Source organism: Macaca fascicularis, chromosome 8 (assembly GCF_037993035.2).
Source record: "Macaca fascicularis isolate 582-1 chromosome 8, T2T-MFA8v1.1".
Taxonomy (NCBI): Eukaryota; Metazoa; Chordata; class Mammalia; order Primates; family Cercopithecidae; genus Macaca; species Macaca fascicularis.
In genome coordinates this window covers 28,558,743-28,576,205 of record NC_088382.1, presented here as the reverse complement: position 1 = coordinate 28,576,205, position 17,463 = coordinate 28,558,743, and the positions used below count along the sequence as shown (strand labels likewise).

The 17,463-nt window shown below is 42.7% G+C and overlaps 1 protein-coding gene across 7 annotated transcripts in view; it reads right to left on the bottom strand.

Moving 5' to 3' along the window:
* The window catches only part of DOCK5 (dedicator of cytokinesis 5), a 235,291-nt gene that overhangs the window by 32,766 nt on the left and 185,062 nt on the right, over positions 1-17,463 (bottom strand). For all 7 annotated transcript variants that reach the window (XR_012417160.1, XM_005562863.5, XM_045398048.3 and 4 more), the window contains 10 exons: positions 15,427-15,527; positions 14,130-14,188; positions 13,646-13,800; positions 12,728-12,813; positions 9,918-10,077; positions 8,946-8,986; positions 7,957-8,047; positions 4,958-5,077; positions 2,948-3,037; positions 12-116 (listed from right to left, as the gene is read on the bottom strand). Coding sequence is in view for 6 of the 7 variants with exons in the window: in XM_005562863.5 (XP_005562920.2) it covers positions 12-116; positions 2,948-3,037; positions 4,958-5,077; positions 7,957-8,047; positions 8,946-8,986; positions 9,918-10,077; positions 12,728-12,813; positions 13,646-13,800; positions 14,130-14,188; positions 15,427-15,527 (1,008 nt within the window). In the remaining variant the exon portion in view is untranslated. The remainder of the gene's footprint in view (positions 1-11; positions 117-2,947; positions 3,038-4,957; positions 5,078-7,956; positions 8,048-8,945; positions 8,987-9,917; positions 10,078-12,727; positions 12,814-13,645; positions 13,801-14,129; positions 14,189-15,426; positions 15,528-17,463) is intronic.

Genomic DNA, 17,463 nt, shown 5'->3' with positions numbered 1-17,463 from the left:
AGGTTTCTTACCCGTAGGAAAGAAGGGAAGCCCTGTCCATAGTATCCAACAGCAAAGTACTCAGGCTGAGGCCTCATTGCCTTAATGATGTTCTCATAAAACGAGGCCCTTTTTTTCTGGAAAACAAAACCAGACATTCCAAGGGGAGGTTATAAGGACACAGTTAGGGGGGAGAAAAAAGTCAGACCTTGTTTTGTTGTTTCCCATGTAACGCAGAGCAATGAAAGGTCTTTGAAAAACACCCTATTGGGCAGAAAAGGATTATCCTGTTCTCAGATCACAGGTTTTGGACCTGGGCTCCATGAATGGACACTGGAGGGCTGTGACTCCCTGAGGGTGTATGCAGAAGTGTGTGCACATTTGCATTTTTCTGCATAACGGGGCACTGTGCAACTTTTTCAGCAGTTTCTCAAAGTGGGCTCAGGACCTATAAAAGGTTAAAAAGTGCATTCTGAGATTCACAGAAGGTGGCTGCACTTAACCAGACACCCATGGGAGAAGATAAAGGACCTTCCAAGGCCAGGCGCAGAGGCTCATGCCTATAATCCTTGCACATTGGGAGGCGCAGGTGGGAGGATTGCCTGAGGCTAGGAGTTTGAGCCCAGCCTGGGCGAAGTAGTGAGACCCCATCTCTACAAAAAATTTAAAAATGAGCCAGCAGCTGAGGCAGGAAGATGTCTTGAGCCCAGGAGTTCGAGGCTGCAGTAAGCTATGACTGCACCATTGCACTCCAGCCTGGGTGACAGAGTGAGACCCTGTTGTGAAAAAATAATAAAAATAAAGAACATTTTTAAAAAGAAGGACTGTGCAGTTCATGCAGTGGTTTGGATGAAAGTGTCTGGTAAGTTATAAGTACCCAGAGGTGGTGGTGATGCTCTGTTTTTCAGTATCTGCTACCACCTCTATCTTTAATTCTTCACAAGATGAGAGGCTTCCCAGCTTTGGCTCACAAGGTCAGCCTTAAAGTAAGCAAAATAGCCAGCCAGATGTGGGCAGCTGTGAACAATGACCTGAACCCCCTTCCCCCACAATAGTTAGCGTGCCATTTATCTAGGTGACAGTCTCATCAAAATACTATTTTCTTAGACCAGTAGGTAACATGTTACATTACTAATATTTCAGCTCAGTTCAGTTGATGAAATTATTATTATTACTATTTTTTGAGACAGGGTCTCACTCTGTTGCTCAGGCTGGAGTGCAGTAGCATGATTACAGCTCACTGCAGCCTTGACCTCCCAGGCTCAGGTGATCCTCTCACTTCAGCCTCCCAAAAGTAGCTGAGACTAGAGGAACGTGCCACCACACCCAGCTAATTTTTTGTATTTTTTGTAGAGATGGTGTCTTACTATGTTGCTCAGACTGGTCTGGAAGTCCTGGGCTCAAACAATCCAACTACCTTGGCCTCCCAAAGTTCTGGGATTACAGGCATGAGCCACCGGGCTCAGTCCAGTTCATGAAATTAATACATGAGTTTTTTGCATGTGAAGCCAGGAGCTGGTATAGTACACCGGTAGACTTTTTACAAAGTGATCTTGACATCCAGCTCCTCAAATAATGATCATTTCATGACTATGGGTGACCTGATCTTTTCTAACTCCTCTACTAAAAATTATTAAATTTAATATTGTGGTTGCCTAGCATCGGGTATTCAGAATGGTGGCTGCCTACCATGGAGCATTCAGAATGGTGGCTGCCTTCTATCGGGCATTCAGAAGACTGGCTGTCTACCACTGGGCATTTGGAATGGTGGCTGCCTACTGCTGGGGCATTTAGAATGGTGGTTGCCTCCACTGGGCATTCGGAATGGTGGCTGCCTCCACTGGGCATTCGGAATGGTGGCTGCCTCCACTGGACATTCGGAATGGTGGCTGCCTAACACTGGGCATTTGGAATGGTGGCTGCCTCCACTGGACATTCGGAATGGTGGCTGCCTCCACTGGGCATTCGGAATGGTGGCTGCCTCCACTGGGCATTCGGAATGGTTGCTGCCTCCACTGGGCATTTGGAATGGTGCTGCCTCCCCTGGGCATTTGGAATGGTGCTGCCTCCCCTGGGCATTTAGAATGGTGGTTGCCTCCACTGGGCATTCGGAATGGTGGCTGCCTAACACTGGGCATTCGGAATGGTTGCTGCCTCCACTGGGCATTCGGAATGGTGGCTGCCTCCCCTGGGCATTTGGAATGGTGGCTGCCTCCACTGGGCATTCAGAATGGTGGTTGCCTCCACTGGGCATTCGGAATGGTGGCTGCCTAACACTGGGCATTTGGAATAGTGCTGCCTCCACTGGGCATTTGGAATGGTGGCTGCCTAACACTGGGCATTTGGAATGGTGGCTGCCTCCACTGGGCATTAGGAATGGGTGCTGCCTAACACTGGGCATTTAGAATGGTGCTGCCTCCACTGGGCATTTGGAATGGTGGCTGCCTAACACTGGGCATGTGGAATGGTGGCTGCCTCCACTGGGCATTAGGAATGGTGGCTGCCTAACACTGGGCATTTAGAATGGTGCTGCCTCCACTGGGCATTTGGAATGGTGGCTGCCTAACACTGGGCATTCATTTTTGTTTTGCTTTACTGATGTCTGGGAATATGGAGGGTCCACATAAAGAAAAATGGCTTCAGGAAGAATGAGAGAGCTGCACACAGAGATCTGGAGGGATGTGGAAGCCGAGTCACTATTATCTGAAACTCGATATTCCACCACACTGTCGAGGCAACCCCACTCCACTTCCAGAGGTGTCCTGAACCTTCTCTGAAGGATACTTTCTAGAAATATTGATGAGAACTTTTGGACTACATCTTTTTTCATTCTCATTTCAAGCAAAGCTGACTTTTCCATTGTAAAAAAAACACCATTCATCCTGACTTTCAACTTACAGAAACATTTTCATGAGCACTAATTTTAGCATCCCTGTCAGAGGCCTAACATATTTTGACCCAGACTCACCAGGAGGTTGCCAAGGCCCTCGTAGTCAAATACTTTGCTTTCGTAAGTCTCGGCCAACTCTTTGCTCAGTTTGATGGCCTTCTCCCACATCTTCAGAAAAAGGAAAGTAGGGTTAAAAGTGAAGAACAAGGCAGTCATTGATCTGGTGGCAAAAGCCACTGGCGAGTCACTGGGAATGAGCAGGTGGTCTGGGGCATTGAGTCTCGGTAGATATTCCTCACTCGCTTTATCCTTTGCATCAATGAAACCTTTATTTCCTGACATCATAGATAGTGTGTATTGGCAGCTTTGCCAGGGGCATCTACTGTAGTTCTGTTTGCAAGGACATTAAGAATAAGTACCATGTGTCCCCCAAAAAAGCAATAACGCGTTTAACAGGCAAAGCACCCACAGCACTTGAAAGTAGAGAGGAAGCAGTGCCAGCCTAGGTTTGGAGAGCATGCAAGTCTTGTTGAAAAGGGAAAGGAAGTTTCCATGGTACTTTGGTTCTGAAATGTGTTTGTGTGTGTGTGTGTGTGTGTGTGTGTAGGGGTATGTTTGTGTTTGCATGTGTGTATGGGTGTGTGTACGGGAGTGTGTGGGTGTAGTTATGTTGTTTGTGGAGATGGAAAAAGGCTAACAGTACTGTTGTGTGGAATTTGGCAAACTGTGTTTCCATGCAGGGCACTGATTTCCCTACTTAGTGGATGAGTTTTAGGAAATGCCTCCGAGCATGTATAAAGATGTAAGTTGCAGGCTAACGCATGTCCTCCGTGTCTGAGGCTAGCAGCCCAGATTGAGCCTCCTAATCCCTTTGGTATCTCATGAGCTGTCTCTTAGACGGATACTATTCAACTCGCAGCATCCGGTCGCCTCCTGCTTCATTCCTGTTCACAAGGTGCTACGTTCCATCGTTTCTGGCTGCTGAAGGAATGTGTGCAGAGCCCACAAGCCATTGTGAAACGCTTCAAAATTAAATCTTTTAAAATCACTGTTTGCAAAATGTGTCCCCCTCTGAAATCTCACAATTCATGCATACGCAGGGAAAGAATAAAGAGTAGCTGTGAGTTACTGTTGTATATTAAATCATGTACCTGGTCTTGGTCCTGAGTTCCAGCGAGGGAGCTCCTAAACCCTTAGAATTTCTCAAGTAATAAAAGTGTCTTTGTTGTTCCTGGTGTCCCCACCCCAGGATCACACCCAAATCTATGCTAATGAGGTGACTCAGGGCAGTCTCCTAGTCTCAGGATGGGGTCTGCCATGCCAGAAGTACTAACCATGTGACTAGAAGGTGAGGACCGTGAGCCACCTGATATCAGCCTGACCTCCAGGCAAAAAAAGGAGGCTAAAGGTCAAGTTCATCATGTAGTTAATGATTCATTCAATCCTGCCTGTATAATGAAACCCCACAGTGGCTCACGCCTGTAATCTCAGCACCTTGGGAGGCCAAGGCAGGAGGAACACTGGAGCCCAGGAGTTCTAGGTTCTAAACCAGGCTGGGCAACTGGTGAGACCCCATATCTACCAAGAAAAAAAAAAAAGAAAGAAACCCCAATAAAAACTCTGTACACCCATGGCTTGGGTGAGCTTCCTGATTGAGGAACACACTGATCTGCTGGGCAGGTGTCGCAGGTTCACAGGGGGAAGACACAGAAACCTCGTGCTTGGGACTCTCCCAGACTGTTCCCTATGGGTCCTCTCATTTGGCTGGCCTCAGTTTACATCCTTCCTGATGAAACTGGAATTGTTAAATACAGCACTTCACTGTGTTCTGTCGGTTGTTCTAGCAGACTATGAAACCCGAGGGGGCAGTGGAAGCCCCCCAGATGTAGAGCCAGTTGCCCAGAACTATGAATGGACTGGGGAACCCCAAACTTGCAGAAGGCATCTGAAGTGGGGGCAGTCTCGTTGGAGACGGTGCCCTGAACCTGGGTAGTCGGTGCTAACTCCAGGTGGTGAGCATCAGAATCGTACTGCGATACTGCGGTCATTTTCCTCATTCCCCTGGTAGAAAAACAATCCAATACTCACTTTGCCTTTGTCAAAATACGATATGATTTCTTGATACAGCTTCTCTTTAAGCTCTTGCTGGGTATAAACATAGTAACTGTCCCTCTGAAGTAAATGAGGCACACAGGGCTTGTCAGACCACTGAAAAGGAAGAAAAGCAACACACGGTTAATACAACAAATATTCAGCCCTCTAACATCAAGAAAATAGTGCATATATATTTGACTCATTGATTTTGTATTTTAGATTATGTATGAAACACAAAAGTTACATATACACACATGTACACATGCCAGCTCCAAAACAAGTATCATGCCAAATGGATGAGCACCCACAGCATTCCCCTAAAATGCCAGCGACAAAGCAAGGTCGCTAACCGACATGACTGTCGCAGTACTGGGGCACCATTAACTCAGTCAGATAGAAGGAACAAATTAGGAGTCTAAAAACGAATAGGAAGAGGTAAAACTATCACAATTTCCAAACATTATGGCTGTATTCCTCACAAGGCAAGGCAGTTGACTAAGAAACTGCGACACGCAGTAAGAGAATTAAGTTACGCAGCAGGAAAACCAATTAATATACTTGGAATAAAACAGATTTCAGATACATGGAGACTAAATATACAGAAGATAATAGAAGAATGGAACCAAACAAAAATAAGTCCAAAAAGAACATTTCTAAGAGTGAACATTACAAGGAATATGCAAGACTTATATGCAGAAAACTTTCACACACCATTGAAGGGCACAAACACAGACTCGAACAAACGGAAAGTCATACCATGCTTTTGGATAAGAAAATTCTATTTCATTAACATGTAAATTCTCACTAAATTAATTTTTAAATTTCATCTTTCCAAAGTCCATATGGAAAAATAAACAAAAAGGAATAGGTAGGAAAACTCTGAAAAAGAAGAGCAATCAAGAGTAACTACCAGGTCATAAAACATACTATCAAGAATTAATAATTAATACAGTATGGTATTGGTACATGAACAGACAGAGACCCACGTAAAAGCATATACAATCTAGAAAGAGATTCCCTGCCCCCAAAATAAGAATTTAGTAATAAAGATGGGGTCTTATATCAATAAGCAAAATGTGAACTATACTTAACAGCATCTCTATTGAATAGCAATCTGGGTGGAAAAAAGCTGCATTCATACCTCATACCTTATAGCAGGATAGGAGAGTTTAACTTACTGAGTTGCTCAAATGAAGAGACCTACAGTTACAGACACTCAGGATTTCTTTGTGATCATCCAATGGCAAAATCTACAGTCAACAAGCCTCACTTTCTCAGCTACATACAATAAGTTTTTTTTTTTTTTTTTTTTTTTTTTTTTGAGACAGAGTCTTGCTCTATCACCCAGGCTGGAATACAGTGGTGCCATCTCAGCATACTGGAAACCTCCGCCTTGCAGTTCAAGCAATTCTCCTGCCTCAGCCTCCTAAGTAGCTGGGACTACAGGCATACGCCACTACACCCTGCTAAGTTTTTGTATTTTTAGTAGAGACGGCGTTTCACCATGTTAGCCAGGCTGGTCTCGAACTCCTGACCTCAAGTGATCTGCTGCCCTCAGCTTCCCAAAGACCTGGGATTACAGGCGTGAGCCACCACACCTGGCCCATTATACAATAAGCTTTTTAATGCCCTAAACTTAAATATGAATTGTGAATTTCCTTTGGGAAGTGATGAAGCATAGGAATCCTGTTTTTAATTCATATCTTAGGACAATGCACTTATATTACTTTAGTATAAAATTAAAAGAATATTAATAACTGGGAACAAGACTGGAGACAGAGACACTATACTATGTCTCATAGAAGACAGAGTACTTCTATGGTACTATATTCACTTATAACTCATCTTTCTGTGGTTTTCTGCAGTTTTACAAATTCTTTTATGTATTCATCAATGTGTGTTTTATTGCTTTAATTAGAGTGTCAATTACCAAAGGTTCATAAGTCATGCTTTGCTTTCTAAAGATTTTTAAACAAAAGATAACTGACATTTTCCCATACTTGATGTCCAACAGGAGGCTGCTGTCGTGCTCAAGGTGTGACATGCTGATGGGATGGACCAAGGTGCTGGCCAGGGATATAAAGAAAAGTGGATTGGCCAGCATGGTGGCTCACACTTGTAATCCTAGTACTCTGGGAGGCTGAAGTGGGAGGATTGCTTGAGCCCAGGAGTTCAAGACCAGCCTGGGCAACATAGCAAGATCTCATCTCTTAAAAAAAAAAAAAAAAAAGAAAGAAAAAATAAAAAGAAAAGTGGATAGGTTAGGGGCATTTTCTGAACAGAGGGGCCACATCTCTTGCTTGTGGAGAACATGGGAGGTGGTGAGTAAAAGAGAAGAATCGAAGATGACTATGAGGTTGCCTGAGTAACTAAATGGATGGGAATGTTATTAGTAACATGGTAATAAAATGAGGTAGGATGGGTTGGGGAGGAGCAAAGAGTGAGAAATAAAGCTTCCTGTTACTGCCTTGTTCAGTTTGAGCTGCGTATTAGCCAATCAAAGTTTGTATGTAAATCCAAAGTTAGAGGAGCTGCTCAGGGCCAGAAATAATTACTTGGGACTCATAGCATATAGATGTATTTATATCTAAGCCACAACATACATTTATTTACGGAGAGAATAAAAATAGCAGAGTACTTCTATGGTACTATATTCACTTATAACTCATCTTTCTGTGGTTTTCTGCAGTTTTAAAAATTTTTTTAATGTATTCATCAATGTGTGTTTTATTGCTTTAATTAGAGTGTCAATTACCAAAGGTTCATAAGTCATGCTCTGCTTTCTAAAGACTTTTAAATAAAAGATAACTGACATTTTCCCATACTTGATGTACAAATTAGTTGTGCCTATTTAGAAAGAATTTTTAAAAACTTATATAAAAGGACATCCCTGGAATAAGGTTCTTTCCCATCAAAATCATAAAATGTATAGAATTTAGTCTGAAAGGACGGTATACTCCACCCTGTTGAAACAAGCTCTCTGAGCCATTCACCTGCAGAAGCTCAGCGTGCAAGAGAAGGGTGTAGGCAGCTTCTGTGTAGTTCTCACAGTCTCGGTGCAAATCTCGAAGCTTGTACAGATATCTGGCAAGAAGGGGAGAAAGGAAGCATCTTGTCACTCGAGAGTTTTGTAGGTTTTTTAAGTTTTGTTTTGAGACAGGGTCTTGCTGTGTTGGCCAGGCTGGAGTGTGCAGTGGTCCGATCATGGCTCACTGCAGCCTTGAGCTCCAGGGCTCAAGTGATCCACCCACCTCAGCCTCCTGAGTAGCTGGCATGTGCCACCAAGCCCGGCTAATTTTCATTGTGTTTTGTAGAGACAGGGTTTTTCTATGCTGCCCAGGCTCAAGTTGATATAGTGTTCAGATCATTCCATAACCAGACCCCAGCCTGCTTCCCTGCGTGACTCCCCCTTCCCCACTACTGTACAGAAGCTATTCCTTCCTCTTGAGCCAAGGAGTCGGTTCCTCCTCATTTCTTTAATACACTGCGCACCTCCTGCCTCCGTGTTTCTCCGACTCCATCTAGACTAGTTTCTCTTCCGTCTTTAAGGTAGTGCTGTTTAATGTTTTTAAATTTTAGGTCTTGGACCCCTCTGGGAAGCTAATGAAAGCTATAGAATCTCTCCCCAAGAACATGCATATTGGTTATGTACAAGTTTGTTTCATGTTCAGAGATTCGCTAAGACTCTTGCATGGGTTTTCCTGCCTCTCCCTATACAGCCTCTCTTGCCCACCCAGGATAGAAGTTGTCTATCCCTCCCCTGATCCCTGACATGACCTCACGTAGGCACTCCTTCCTGTCATACTTATTCATGTATCTGTCTAAAGAGTTTGTCAGTTCAGGGTGAATGGAGCATATCATGTACTTTTAGGGGTCTCTCAAAGCAGCAAACACGGTGTTGGGCATCGTATTTGTTTACTGAAGAAATCAATCACAAAGCCATGAAATAAATAGCAGAAGCAAGAAATTTCCTTCAGCTTACCTTATGTATATGTCCTCTCTCTTCTTTTCTTTATAAAAGTTCTGCCAGGAAAAAAAAAAAAAAAAAAGGATCACCGAATCCCAATATAAATCAAGAGCTATTGACAAGCTCACCACAAAAATAGCCAAACCACTGTTGCTGCTTTTCAACAGTTTCACTTTTCCACAGTGTTCACTGTTTCCCTTTAACAAATATCCCCATAAGAAAAGGCGATATTTATCCTCAGGACGCAAAGGCACAAGAATGATATAAAGGACTTTGGGAACTCAGCGGGGAAGGTTACAGGTGGGTGAGGGATAAAAGACTACATTTTGGGTACGGTGCTCGGGTGACGGGTGCTCTAAAATCTCAGAAATCACCACTAAAGAACTTCTCTGGCCGGGCACGGTGGCTCATGCCTGTAATCCTGACACTTTGGGAGGCTGAGGCGGGTGGATCACGAGGTCAGGAGATTGAGACCATCCCGGCCAACATGGTGAAAGTCCCGTCTCTACTAAAAATGCAAAAATTAGCTGGGCATGCTGGCACGTGCTTGTAATTCCAGCCTGTAATTCCTGACTCAGGTGGCTGAGTCAGGAGAATTGCTTGAACCCGGGAGGCGGAGGTTGCCAGTGAGCCGAGATCCTACCACTGCACTCCAGCCTGGCAACAGAGCGAGACTCCGTCTCAAAAACAAACAAACAAACAAACACACAAACAGAAACTTATCCATGTAACCAGAAACCCCCTGTACCCCCAAAACCTACTGAAACAAAAATTAAAACAATCAAAAGCACACCAAATTTATCCTCAGGGTCTGTGGCTGCTGGTACCTGGGAGCTGAGCCAGCCATTCCAATTAGACTCAGGAAGACACCAGCTCCACAAAGGTGCCCGGGGTGCCTCTGTGTGTGTGGGATCCACCTAGAGCTAAGCTGTAGGGTGCAGGGGCAGCCTGAGTCCCCTCCCATCACCCCAGGGGCATGTCACATACCAGCACATTCACAGTGCAGCTCATACGGTTCTCCTTGCTCTCATCGTGCATGATGATGGTTCTATAGTCCAGCAGGTTCTCTAAGAGGCTGCTGACCAGGAGGGCAAAGACCTCCCCAGAGCTGGAGAGGTATTTGTGTTTCCGGCAATGTTCTAGGAGCCTGGAGGGGCGGAGGGAGAGACAAAAGCCCAGGTTCCATGCTGTCATTCCAGCAGCACTGACCGGCACTGACCAGGGTCTCAGCAGTGGTTGGCATAGGATTTGACGACACAGAATGTCAGTGTTAGATATTAAGTGACAGAGTTAAGCCGACACACACACCTCATGCAACACCTTCCTATCCTGTGACCTTCATTTATGCTGCGCTTCTCTGTGGACTCAAGTTCCAGTTTTCTTTAGGACTCAGCTCAAGTCCTACCATCACTTAGAATCCCAGCCCGCAATGTCCTTCTTTCAATGTCTGTTTTTGTTTGTGTTTTATTCAGTCAACAAACCCTTGCTCAAAAGGTTTGTGCTGTGTGAGGACTGTAATCTAGTTGCATGAGACCATTTTTCCTATGTCTCTATTCTCCCTAAGGCCTGGCACTCAGGGCATCCTCTGAACATTCTGGAATGCCTCGTATGGATGCCCAGCCTAGAGGAACCTGGAAACCTAGTACACCTCCTGCAATGCGGCTCTTTAGATAAAAGTGCTAGCTTCAGATAAAAATGCAGAGTTGTAAAGAAGCAAACTGAGGCTAAACTTTCAGTCTAAATCCTGTCCCTTTGGACACACATAGAGCCAAGTTCTGGGGCTCATTAGATTAGAAAATTAAAAGAAAATCTGGGAAAAGAGAGAGAGGGAAAGAGAAAGAAATGGGTCCAAAACATTAGTCCAGATTTAGGGTTATTCTTGGGCACTGGAGACCTAGGTATCCATATTTTTTCTGAGTTAGTGAACTAGGAAGAATGAAGAAAACAAAGTAAGATCCTTATGTAAAAAAAATCAGCTGCAGGATTAAAAAAAAGTAGCATATCACGTGTAAATATTTTGTGTATATGTGCATAACTGGATTTAATTCCACAAAAGATCAGAATTGCAAAAGATATAAACTGGGAGGTTTGAAGTTCAAATGGAGAGACTTAATGGAAACAGGATAAAAATACCAACAAAAGGACCTATCGCCATTAAAAACAAAATAAGAAAGGCTTCTAGTCCTTTAAAATACAGACTATTTATCAACTCAATTCCATTTCTAAGTATTCAGAGTGCTGGTTCCTTAGGGAATCTTCAAAAAAGAAAACAGTTGGGAGCACTGTCCTCAAACACAGACTCTCATCCACAAAACTCCCACAAAACAGGTGAACAACAAAGTGACCCAGGCAAGCACTCAGCTGGAGACGCAGTTGGTCAATACTAGAAAAGTTCAGGGAACATGAGAAAGCAATGGTCTAGAGTAGTTACAACGTGAATGAAGGGCAGGTCTGCAAATAATAATAATAATAATAGGCCAGACGTGGTGACTCACGCCTGTAATCCCAGCCCATTAGGAAGCCAAGGCTGGAGGAATGCTTGAGGCCAAGAGTTCTAGACCAGCCTGGGCAACAAAGCAAGACCCCATCTCTACAAAAATAAAAATGAAAGCCAGCTGGGCATGGTGGTGCAAGCCTACAGTCCTAGCTACTAGGGAGGCTGAAGTGGGAGGATCACTTAAAGCAAAATTTTCAGACCAGCCTTGGCAACACGGCAAGACCCCATTTCTACACAAATAAAAATAAGAAACAGCTGGGCATGGCGACATATGCCTGTAGTCCTAGTACTTTGGAGTCTGAAGTGGGAGGACTGCTTGAGCCCAGGAGTTCCAGGCTTTAGTGAGCTATCATTGTACCACTGTACTCCAGCCTGGGCAACAGAGAGAGACCCTATCTCTTAAAAACAAACAAACACCAAAAACAAATTGTAATAACAACCACCACAAACACTAGAGCAGCCAATATTTATTAGGCTTGAACTCTGCAACAGATGCTATGTTAGCATATCATCTCCTGTAATCCTCATAATGATATCAAAAAATAGATGCTATTCTTGGAGAGGGAAAACAAATGAGGTGTTGGATAAGCAGAATTGCTGGAATAAAGCCAAACTCTTAATATGTGGTGAAAACAGGGTTTGACGCTCAATCTCTCACTGAGGCCAACACCTATGTGTTTTTTAAATAATCACTTTTCCATTCTCCATTACTCCACATGTGCCAAGGAGGATGACAAGGGCAAGAGGGTTATAGGTGAGTGTGGCGGTGGAGGAAGAAGGGACAGTGGTGATAATGGGAGCCCAGACAGAGGTACAGATGTGTTGAATGGGGTGGATGACAGGACAGGAAAAAGACCAACCTGGCTGGAGATAGAACTGCTTTGGTTTTATGTCCTTTATGGGGCATAAGGTATTTTTTACATACACAGCAGACCTTGAAATATTTTTTCCTTTAAATTGTTGCTTTGCAGTTATAATTAGAAGTGCTAACACTTTTGCTGAAGTTCAAAAATTCAAACACTGGGCAAAATGCCACTGCTCTGTGCACCTCCTCCTTGCCTCCATCTGCTGTGTTCTCTAGGGCCAGGCTGGCCAGGAAAATACCGGCATTTGACTCCCACCAGATAAACAATGTCAGCTGTGGACGGTATATACCCCATAACCACACTGAAGACCACAGTGGGGGTGGCCCTGGTGACTCTGAGACTACTCAATTGCTCTATCAGTGCAACAGGACCCCTGTTTTTCTCTATTACTAAATGACACCACTGACTTAAGGTTTTGCTCCTGAAATACTCACAGTTTTTCCAGAAGAACCTTGTATTGTTCGTCTCCTCTGCCGCCTTCTACCTCCTGGTCCAGCTTTGTGATCAGCTCGTTCTCAAACTGAAAGTAGACGTAGAATTTCACAGGAAAATGTTGCATCCTTAGAAGAAGACATGGCCAACCTTTCTAGACTTGGCCAACCCATTCATTGAGTTGTGAACTGTTTTCAGCACAGACAGGGAGGATCACAGAGGGTCACTCATAAACTGTGCACCAAGGCCCTATTAAAATGTTCTAACACAGTCTCATGTCACTTTGTCCTTTGCATTACATTTGATTAAAAAAATATTATCCCAAACATTGCTTTCTGTTACAACTATGCATATAAAAATAGAATAATAATTTTCGTTTTTCTATTTTACTTTAGTTTCATGTCCAAGTCTCCGCAGTGAGATTGCTTTTGCAGAGGTTCATAGCTGCAAAATCATCCTTTCAATATTAATACACTTTGTAGATAAGAAAACAGAGGCATAGAGAAGACACATCAGGAAAATGATGTTCTCAAAGCTATAGAGTAATGGATTAGAACTTAATCCATTACATTGCTTTCAGCTGTACTATAATAGATAGGTTTTAAAATTCAATTCACCACATTATTCTCTGGGCTATACTCAAACAGCCAGAATTAAAATGCATGAAGTTAACTTTCTTTAATTATCTACAGACAGGGTGTTGCCTTAGGAAAGACATGTAGCAAAAATATCTCTTTCAGGCTCTGGGTTGCAATGTCTGACTCTATCTCTAATTGCCTTATAAAATGAAATCTAAAGTGAACTTTCAGATCAACGTGGACTTGCATTATTTAGGTTACTGCTTCTCTACATAGAAAGAAATGACTAATGAGTTGACTATATGTCCATTTACTAATACTACATGGTCTACCACTTCTTACCATATGGAAATTGCCATTTCCACTGAAATTGAACTCACACTGCATCATATCAAAGAAAATGGGGATTGTGGCTTTCCGGAGCTCTACTTCGGGGGTCAGAGTGACCTCCAGAATGGGACCCACCATGGATGGGATGAATTTGATTTTATGGGGACCTGAAATGAAAGTGAATGAAGATATTAAAAAACTATTTCACTGAAAGTAAAGTGTTACAATCTTCCTCCACAAGGCCCATAAGAAAAGGTTTATGTGGGTAAATCAACTCAATTCAGAAGTGAGTGACTCAATATTATATTCTGATAACATGTGGATGCCAGAGTAAAAGACAGTTCATTGTCAATGAAACCCACAAATCAACTTTCACTTCCAGACACACAGACAAATACATCTCAGGGTTATGTGGATCAAAATAAAAAAAGAATTCATCACGGCATGCTTGTCACTCAGAAGTTGTGATCAGGCCTGTTCAAGGCTAGACACTCACCCAGGTTATACCACATGTCCCGGATTCTAAAGCCGATTTCCTTTCTCATGTCCCCATATCTAGGAAGAAGATCATAAACCAGAAGGAGGATTTGCAGTGGAAATGAATTGCATAAACACAATAAGAAGGAAAGTAAAAACAGTCTGTGCCCCTCTAGGTCACTCTTAAGGCCCAGCCTTAAGAGATGAGGTTCACACCTAAACGAGCCCCCAAAAGGAATGAGGCACACAGAGGCCAGGGGACCCTGACAGCATGAAAAGCCAAATGGAAACACTGAAAAATAACTAAGATGAGATTAACAAACTCACTTCAGGGAGAATAATGAGGCACAGACAAAGCCAAACAAAACACGGCAAACACTGATGAAAAGGAAGGTGAATGAAGTATGATTATACAGTACTGTGACTGATGTCTAACAGGCAGACTAAATACTTATATACTTTATAGACTGATATTTGGGTAATATACATCCATTCCAGTATGTTCTTCAAGTATTCACATTGGAAGGCTCTACACCATGTACTCTCAATGGGAGTGATATTGCCCACAAAGGGATAAAAATTGGTCCTTGGGAGCAAAAATTCCTTTGCTGTTTTTCTATATATAGAGGCAGTTTTTGAGGGAGGAACCAGAAGTAGAAGGACACTAAATAGTTTTCCTAGATATCACAGATATCCCAACAAAGGGAACAGAACTAAAATTTCGAAGTCTTCAAATAATACATTCCTCAAGTTATTTTTTAACAACACGGTCTTTGGATTTCTAGTCTCTCAATGAAATGCAATGCTTCCCTAAATCTCTTATCACTTCTGCACATAATTCCATTTTGAATTCCAGGCCAGGAATCTGGAGGGCATTTTAATGCAATGTTTGAGTCCTGGCTTTCTCTGCTGAAACGGCAGGGAAGGAGTGTGCTTTGTGAAGCACTATGAGTGACTCTTCATAGTGGTTCATGGTACTCATAGTACTTCACAAAGTACTATGCCTGCAATTTGGGGAAGCTGCCAGCAGAGGCGCAGCTGTTCTTGGGGATGGGCATGCTGATAGTCAAAGTCCGTCTCTAGGTACAGATTTGATAAAAAGCATGGGATGACTGATAGGGAGATGGTTGGGCCTTAAGAAAAGAGTGCTGAACCTGGGGGAATGCGAGGCCTATTAAGTAATTAGTTGAAGATCTACCTCACTAACAACATGGGCAGCCACTAAATAGTAATTTCTGTGATACCTAAAATACTGCTCTCAATATAAACAAATGGAAGAAGCCCCTTCCCGATCTTAACTTTAAAAGGACACTTACTTTTTAACAATTTTGTTGCGCTTGGCTTGTGAGAAGGTTTCAAGCTGAAGGAACTCATGGGTGAGAAATGCTACTGCCAAATGGAAGTAATTGTTCCAGAGCTGTTCAGAAGTAATTGTGTGGGTAAAAGGAAATGAAAAATAACATTAATAAGGGTCATAATAAAACAATGTCACATGGTAAAGTCATTAACCAGGGATTAATGAAAGAACAAAATACACTCTACAAGATTTCTTTTTCTTGGGTGTTGATTATTCAATTCTAAGTTTTGAGACCTAATGTTAAGCATTTTAAAAAAATTTAAACTATTATATTTTTCTTTACTCCTGGGATAAAGGAAAGCTGCTGCCAAGAAGTACATCTATTTATAGTACGTAGTTTGGCACTATGTTTCAAAAGCCCTACAAGTTTGCAAAACTTTTGAACTAGTAAACACTTTTAGGACTTTATCCTGATGAAATAACCACGAATTTCTTTTTCATTTTCTTTTTTTTTTTGTAGCTGGAGCCTCGCTCTGTCGCCCAGGCTGGAGTGCAGTGTGCAATCCCAGCTCACTGCAACCTCCACCTCCCAAGTGTTCTGCCTCAGCCTCCCGAGTATCTGGGATTACAGGTGTGCACCACCATGCCTGGCTAATTTTTGTATGGTTAGTAGAGATGAGGTTTTGCCATGTTGGCCAGACTGGTCTTCAACTCCTGACCTCAGGTGATCTGCCCGCCTTGGCCTCCCAAAGTGCTGGGACTATAGGCATGAGCCACTGTGCCTGACCAACCATGAATATTTTTAAAAATTTAAAGCAAGGAAGTCCATCACAGTGTTATTTAATATAATAGAAAATGGAAACAATCTAAATGTTCATAAGAAGAATTTGGTTAAATATATCATGGACCAGGCATAGAAAAGATGGTATTCAGTCATTAAAAATAAGAAAATATTCAACATTATTGAAAAAATCATAGATCATTGAAAAAGGAAAATAGATTAACAGGGTACCAAAGAACGGCACAGCTTAATTCCATTTTGGCAAATATACATATACATACATACAATATATATTCATCTATATGCATATGCATCTCTGTGTGTGTATGTGTGTATACTTTCCTCTACTTACGAGTTTCAACTTTTAAAGTTCTGAGGCAGGAAAATGGGGCCTGGAGGCAGGGCACTGAAGGCCAATTCACACTGATTTCCTAGAACTGAATCAAAAGGAAAACTCCACCTCTCCACACCCAAGTAACAAAAGGATCAGAGGCTACCCCTTTGCACTGTGTGGCAGAAGAAAAATTCAAAGTACCTCTGATTGGTCCCCTCCTGCAACTGGTGGGAGGGTCAAACTGGTCACAGGCTACTCCTTCATTTGCATAGGGTGTAACCAAGTAACCAATGGGAAACTTCTAGAGGGTATTTAAACGCCAGAAAATTCTGTAACCAGTGCTCTTGAGCCGCTTGCTTGAGCCCGCTCCCACTCTGTGGAGTGTACTTTCATTTCAATAAATCTGGCTTTTATTGCTTCATTCTTTCATTGCTTTGTTTGTGCATTTTGTTCAAAACACCAAGAACCCGGACAATTTGTAGTCAAGGACCTCCACTGATAACAGTTCCACAGATACACACAAAGACAAAGAACACAGAAAGCACATCACCCAAAAATGCAGAGTACCCTGGAAGGTGAGCTCCACGAGAGCAAGGAACTTATCTGCCTTCACCAGGGAAATATCCCTGTGCCCTGTACATATAAGAACTCTAACATTTGCTAAATGGATGAATGGACACATGAATGAATGAATGAATGAATGAATGAATGAAGATAGAATTAGTGATCATCCGTTTTGCAGTTCCTTTGGACTTTCAACAAACTGTGCATAAGAACCGTTCTTTAGAACCAAACTCATTTGTAGGTAGGAGAGTTACCTGTGTGCTTATTTGTAGCCATGTGTGTCTACGTGCATTTGTGTAAATATACAAAGGGTCAACTCCAAATGTTTACAGTGACAAGGAGGACTATTTGTATTTTTGATCTTCTACTATTACTCT